General features: G+C 48.3%; 1 protein-coding gene across 1 annotated transcript in view; it reads right to left on the bottom strand.

Annotated features, from left to right (window-relative positions):
• Nucleotides 1-2,769, bottom strand: part of GLRA1 (glycine receptor alpha 1) — a 51,260-nt gene extending 48,491 nt beyond the window's left edge. The window contains exon 1 of the mRNA XM_019535390.1: nt 2,447-2,769. Within this exon, the coding sequence (XP_019390935.1) occupies nt 2,447-2,502 (56 nt within the window). The 5' untranslated portion in view covers nt 2,503-2,769. The remainder of the gene's footprint in view (nt 1-2,446) is intronic.
• Nucleotides 2,770-7,441: the final 4,672 nt, after the last annotated feature.

Here is a 7,441-nt window from a genome sequence, read left to right on the forward strand (position 1 = left end):
AATAGTATATTGGCAATATGATAATGTTTGCAATCGCACACCAGATGTTATTCTTTCCCATAGGAATATTTTGAGGCTAGCAGAGGCCTCGTGGTTGAACAGCATATCTAATTTTATTTTCTCTATCTGCTGCATCTATTTTGCTTTTTGTCTTTATTGTTTTTTTGCCCCCTACATTATTACTTTGTAGGCTACGTGCTGACGCATCACAGATCTTCTTTCCAGAATGTTTTTTGACAGGCTGACAATAAAGGTTGGTGTACCCTATAATTTAAAGTAATGCATACTTGTATTATGGATTATTACCAGGTTTGGGATGGATATATATTTAAACACTGAATATGGCTTCTGCATGGGTAGTTCATTAACTAATGGTTAACCACTCTGCAGTGGTTAATGAACTAAGTTCTGCCATTAAAGCTGGAATAGCAGAACTATTGCTGAACTAGAGAAATTGGTGGGTTTAGCCTGTGGTAAAGGGGACACGTACATGAAAAAGATGCTTGGAGCCTATTTTTACAGGGATGATTCATTAAAAATAATAATTGCAATTCAAAGCATGATCTGATGCAAGAATCTTCTATTAATTAGATTCATTCGTAATGACTATTTTATTCTCTGTGCACCTCAAACTACAGACAGATCCATTGTGTCCTAGGGATGAACACACATGCCATAAATTACTACATGTGAACATCATAGGCCTGATATTTCCGAGGTGGTGAGTATATAGGACTCCAGCTGAAGAGAACAGAAGCTGCAGATACTCAATACCTCTGAACGTGGGACCCTGAACACTTGCTTAAAAAAAACACAGTGCACCAAATGAATTTTAGAATAAGACAAGCACAAGATAACTTGGGCAAGTACAAATTTGTCCCTTCCCTTCCATCGGTCTTGAGGAAGTTGTCACTGCCTATAAGGCTTGGATCGTATAAGGTTTTGATTGAGGTGCCTCTGGTTTCTTTCAGAAGAGAGTATCCAGCATTTTGGAGCATTTTGGGCAAAAGTGGGGAGCTGGGCTATGTGTAATTAATTTTTTCTTCTATCTCTCTGGTTCAGTGCTACTTAGTGCTAGTAAGATAAAGCATTTAATTTGCATGCAAGTGTTACCTATTTGTTCACCTCCACTGTGCTTTGCAGCACTGCTGTGTACTCCAGGAGAATCAAATGGGAGTGGAAAGGATGTGTTTGAAGGTATGGCTAGGAGTGGGATGTGTGTGGTATTGTTGAGACCATGAGAAATCACTTCCAGAGGTCCCTTACTTCCTCTACCCAATACACGGCCCTTTATTAAGTACTCTGAGTTTGTGCTGCAACACTGCTGTCCTTTTATGGCTCAATTATGGAGAAATTGGAAAAAGTTCTAGGTGTCAGGTTTAGGAAGACCTTGACATTCATGTGGAAGAGACAAAAAGCAGTTAGTGAAACCTGGCAGAGCATTTTTCCATTGCAACAGTTCATGAAATAAATTATTCTTCTGGCCACGTACAACGTCTGTCTAAATAATACTCCCTCAGTGAAACACAAGATTACGCTTTAGTCAACACGCACACACACGACAGAAACTGTTCAGCTTAAAGGGAGCGTAACAGAGTTCTGGAGGTCAGGAAAAGCAGCTTTTCCCCATGCAGGTATGTGACACTTATCATTACCATCACAGCAGAATGCATTATTCATTCACATATAGCAAAAAGGGTTACTTGCCAGTATTTCTCTTGGTGTATTTAAAGCAAACGTTCAGAGGAGAGATGAAACAGGGAGTTCAGCTATCTTATTCTTGAAACATTGCAAACATAGTTTTAAATTCTAGCCACCCAACTGCAAAATTGAATCGTAACCCAGGTGGCAAAGCAGCTTCCTCCTCCCCTTGGAGTTTTATTTTAAATGTGGGAAGGAAAGGATCAATAACTCCCCTCTCCCTCTGCAACCAAAAACATCCTTTGCAGAAAGTTTGTGGAAAAAGGACTGATTTGCTTTCTGTGTTTTCTGGGTGTGCGTAAATCAGAGGCTGAAAGCAGGAGAGGGTACTCCGTAGGGAAGCACCCAGCGCCTTCTAAAGATGATTTGATTGAAACATAGCCCACTCATCTCAGTTCAAGCTGAGATTTTCAAGGGGGAAAGGCGACCCTGAGCTGTCTAGATTCAAGTGTAATCGTCTCAGCCACCGCTAGTTGTCACTTTCCTACCAGTCTGGACGCCCGGTGTTTTCAGCACTGCGGTTAGAGAGCGAGATTGCAGTGCTAATTAAACAGAGTAACTCACAAAGCTACCTAAAGTCTTTAGGCTTGGGCTAGCCAACAGCCAGACCCAGGGAAGAAATGAGGAAAGGGAAGGCGGGTGGATGGATAGTGGGCTGGCGGATGTTATGGCACTAGACAGCCTCCCCCCTCCCCACCCGGGGAAACACAACAGATGCATCCAGCGCACACACATCCCAGCCTACCTGAAGAATACTATGGTCTCCCAAACGTAGACTCCAAGAGCATTGACGTTACACATTTTTTCAGCTGGGGTAATTTGTAGTCCGCGAGTTCAAAGAGAGAACTTGGCACTTGAAATAAAGCAAGAAAAGGACCCAAACCAGGCAGAATAAAGTGCTGGAACTTTCTGCTTTGCAGCAGCTTGGCTCTAGAGAGGTTTTTATAGATATCTATATCTCTACAATCCGTGTCTCAGAGGGTAGGAAGCGAAGGCTGCGCCAAGTCGCTCCGCATCCAGGACCCTGGACGGTGCCCTGGCTCCAGGACCTCGGAGAGTGCCCGGGGGTCTCGGGTCCAGCGGCGTGGGGCTGGGGTGGTTTCTCCCCCCGCTTTTCCTGATCCCCCTTCACTGCAGTGTAGAGCTGGGGTTGGATGCCCAGATCCCAGCCAAAAAAAAGAAACCTCCTTCCTCTTTCACCAGGAGCCCTGTTTTGGCATCAAACTGTTGGACTGGGCGAGCTGCAAGGAGAGCGCGTTTGCCATCGGGGAGGGCGGAGGTGGGGTGGGGTGGGGGGAAAGAAAGAAACCCACCACCACCACCACCCCTCAGGACTTTAATTTCCTCCGCTCGCCGGGTGTCCTCTTCAGTTAAATCCACGGGACCGTGCCACGGTTGTGCAGTTGCTGCATTGCCCTGGGAAGCTTGCTTTTCTGCTCGGCGCTCCGCTGCCGTTGGGTCGCGTTGGCTGGGAGCTGCTGCCCTCCCCGTGTAAGTTATTATTGCTGCAGGGAAGGTGTCCCATCGCTTGGGGCTAGAGGGGCGAGGGAGCGGCGGGCAAGTTTCGCGGGGCCGGGACTTCCATTGTGCTCAGAAAGAAAGGAAGGGAGGCCAGGAGCGGAGAGGCCTCGAGATCCACTGCATTTTCCTCCCTTGCCCTGTCTTAGCCTGAGAGAACTCGCCAGATCTTGGGAGTTTTCCTGCTGCATTAATTTACTAAACTAGAAAAAAAGAGAGCGCGAGAGAGAAAAAGGGGAGGGGGAAAGGCAAGGAGGGAGAAATAAGCCAAACCTATTGAGCATCCTAAGCCCCTCCTCTGGGTTGCACTCATTGGTCCCAATGATGGGAACGATGCTTTGGGCTGTGGTTGGGTGAAAAGCAGAGGATGTTAACCTTTAAAGCACTGGCTCGTTGTATCCCCCTTCCCTTCCCCCTTTTAACCCAAATCCCCAGCTTTTTCAGAAGTCTCTGAAAACCTCCTCCCTTGACATGACTCCCTCTGAGCCTCCAAGATCAGCTGGCAAGGTTGGCCCAAGGGGGGTTATTCCCTTCCCCGTTGCAGTGTGAAAGGGGGCTGGCCAACAGCAGAGCGAGCAGGTAAGGAGCACTTGGCAGCTTCCCCCCACCGCCTGGATGCTCTGGGTCTCCCCTTGGGCTGCTCCATGCAGACATCTGCAGCCTGAGCAGGGGCAGGCAGGTCTCCTTTTTTGGAGGGGGGGTCCTCTTCGTGTTACAGCCGCTGAGATGCAGTTCAAGCCTCCAGGCTGGCTGTTCTGCTTGGCTCTCTTCGAAATTTCCAACTCTTTGCAGTTAAATTAGAAATGAAAGAAAGCCTCAGACTTACTATTTTTTTTCTCCTCCAGGCAATACGTTTTTCTTTTCTGTTCAGGGTTTTTCCTTGTTGTCTTGTTCTGAGCTGTGTAAATCTCTGGCCAGGACTTTCAGCGTCTGACACCTCAATTGGGCAGGTTTTTTGGGTTGTTTTTTTTTTTTGCAGTACCATGAGCCTTTCCATGCTAGTATATGCACAGATGAGGAAGAAAAACTGCTTGACCACTGCTGGTTCTTCCCTTGTTGTCCTATAGCCCCCTCTCGTCTTCAGTAGAAGCAGATCCTTTCCTGGGGCTGTACGTAACATCTCAGCTGATGCTTTCCATCAGTAATTTTTTAAGCTGTTTGTTTATTTGGGCAAACCCAGATCTCAAACATCCTGTGGGTTTGTGTCATTCAAAATAAAACAAAAAAAAATCTAGTCTGAGTTTTAGCTGCTGTCAGGGGAGGAGATTAATCAGATTTACTCCAGATATTGGGTCAGATTAGTAACTGGCTCTGATTTGCAGAGTGATTTGAACTGGTAGTGACTTCTGCAGCTGCAACTCTGTGCAGTGCATCATGTGTGCTGCTGACCAATGTGTGCATATACTGGTACCCCTCCCATTCTCTCCTGGACAGGGGTCACCCACCGTCAGGAAAATAATAGGGTCTTTTATCCCTGAACGCTCCTGGCCTGGAGCTTTTCAGTAGCAAGTCTGAGACAGCAGCATGCTGAGAGTTAAATTGTGTTTGCTCTGACAAGGGTTAACAGTGGCTGTGCGTAAAGCAATTTCTCTACATCAATGGGATGAATCCAGAGACCATCCAAAGAGCACTGGCCTCTGCAGGCTTGGCTCTACCATGGGGTCTGTTGCAGTAGTTTTGGGGTCTGAGCCTGTAGTGTTGATATCTAGAGGAATATTGGTTTCAAAACCTGCTCCCCTTATCCTTTCCCTATTTCTCCTGGCAATTTTCAAAGAACTGGAGCTCAACATGAAATCTTTGTGGACTTGGGGCCAGGCAGAGTGGGTGAGGGGAGGAAGATAACCGCTCTGTCCTGGTTATAGCACTGCCATCATGCTTCAGTGGGAATAGCAAAGGGATATTGTGTGCTTTAAGGATTGCCCTGCCCTTTTTGAAGGTGCAGGAGTTTAGGTGCATGTTGCTCCCACCTCCCCATACTTGTTTGATGGGCAGATTGGAAAAAGCACCCACCCCTTCAGAGCCAGCTTGTTCAGGGACAGTCTCCTGAGAGGATCCTGCGTGCTTTGCAAAGGCAGAGGGGTTTTAAATACTTGAAGTCCTGGACCATGGGGTTAGTCAGAACCAGAGCTGGGAGTAAGAGAATATATCAGGAGTGAGCATCAGGGGCTAGGCAAACAACTAATCACCAAAGTGTCCCAGGGGAAAACCAGGAGCAATGGTCATAAACTCCTAAAAGGAGGTTTCCAACTGGATATAAGGAAAAACTTCTTCATGGCTCGTGTGCCCAGGCTCTGGAATAGACTCCCAGTGGGGGTGGTACAGGCAGCTGCCCTGAAGATGTTCAGAAGGAGACTGGACGCACACCTTGCCGGGGTTATTTGACCCCCGTGGTCTTTCTTGCTCAGAGCTGGGGGGCTGGACTTGATGATCTCACGAGGTCCCTTCCAGCCCTCAACTTCTGTGAATCAGTGATAGGTTTTATAGGGCCAGCTCGGGAAGGAGCAAATTGCAGCTCTCTTCACTCGCAGCCAGCTTGGTGGGTGTGTGGGTTTCCCCTAAAGCAGCATTGCTCAACCTGTGGATCACTGCCCAAAAGTGGGTTGCAAGAATCTATGAAAGGGTTGTGAACAAACTTTAAAAATGGATCAACGAAATAAAAAGAGATTCTCCTTTTAAAGGAGAATTAGGTGGGAAATGGCAACTTTTCTCTTGCAGGTTGGCAGAGTTTCAGCTTCCATGGGGCTACCTGGGGCGCTCGATGCCCCGCACACGGGGGGAAGGGGGCTGGGGGGCAAGAGTGAGGAGCACTGGGTCAAGACTGGCCATTGATGTTTACAAATGGGTCCTGGTATAAAAAAAAAAAGGTTGAGAACCACTGCCCTAAAGGGAGCGTAGGTGGCAGGGACCTTCCTGCCCTTCCTCAGGTAGAGGCAGGGCAGCACTAGCTTGGCAACCCTGGGGATGAAGGCTATTGAGGGGTGCTCTGGCTCAGTATTGTCCCTGGCTGCCCTGAGCTAGCTACTTTTGGGGTCACTTCTCTTCTTAGAGCACCCCTGGTCCAAGGTAGACCTTGCTGCTTTGCAGCAGTACAGCTTTGCCCAGGCTCTTTTTCCTCCTGCCCAGTGCAGGGCCGTCTGCCAGGGTTTCTCCACTCCATCCTGGCACCCAGAGGGATGATTTTGGTGCCAGGTCCCTGGAGTCCCAGTCCAGTGCTGTAACCCTCGTGACTCTGAAAACCACTGCCTGGAGAGGGCCCGTGACGCAGTTACCCTGATGGGCTTTGGCCAACGTGTGCATGGGAAGGTGAGAGCAGAGTGTTTGGACGCCTCCTTCAACATCGCATAAGGAGACAGGGTGAAGAGGAAATCTAATCAGGACTGCCAGCCAGGTCTTCCAGCATCACAGTAAGCGATGCAGTCAAGTCTGGCTGCCTGGGCTCCTTTCCCAAGCTTGTCCTTTTGTTTCACTTCAAAATGTGTTCAGCATCTTGCTCCAGCCCCGCGTGATGTGTTACCTGCTTGGAGAGAAAGAGTTGCCACGTCTCTTACGGCTTTCTTTAGTGGACTCAGTTTACTCCCGTTTGATAAAAGCGTCTTTTATTCACGGCCCTTGTATGCAATGCCGAAGCCCAGGGGAGACAGAATATGCCTGTTGAAGTAGTTAGGTGAGGAGAAAACTCCTGGAGGGAGTGGAGGACTTCTGTACAGCAGTGGAGGACAATCACAACGGCTAAAATTCACTCTGGGATACGTAGGCAATACCAAATCCAGCACCACAGACGACTCCGCCAAGTCCCCGACAGACTGAAGAGGCCTACCAGTTGTAGCTACTATTTTAGGGGCGAATGTCAATCTGTGATTGCAGCTCAAAGGGATCCTGGATGAAGGATTTCTCTGCTCCTCCCTGCTCGATTGAAAGCCTTCCCTTCCTGGAGGAAGAACAGGGCAATAAAGGCTGCAAGACGGGCCTGAGAGGATGTGGATAGGGATGAGTTTGACTTGGAGAACAATGGAAAAGGCAAATAAATGGATGGTGGGAGAGAATGGATAAGAGAAGATGATGTGGCAGGGGGAGGAGGAGGAAAGTGGTCAGTGACTCTATAGTGTGGTAGGAGCGGTGCCAGCAGGTCGAGGGCAGTGATTCTTCCCCTCTATTCAGCACTGGGGAGGCCACACCTGGAGTCCGGTGTCCAGTTTTGGTCCCCCACTACAGAAAGGACATG

Source organism: Crocodylus porosus, unplaced genomic scaffold (genome assembly GCF_001723895.1).
Source record: "Crocodylus porosus isolate Cpor-Errol unplaced genomic scaffold, CroPor_comp1, whole genome shotgun sequence".
In the NCBI taxonomy this organism is placed as follows: domain Eukaryota; kingdom Metazoa; phylum Chordata; order Crocodylia; family Crocodylidae; genus Crocodylus; species Crocodylus porosus.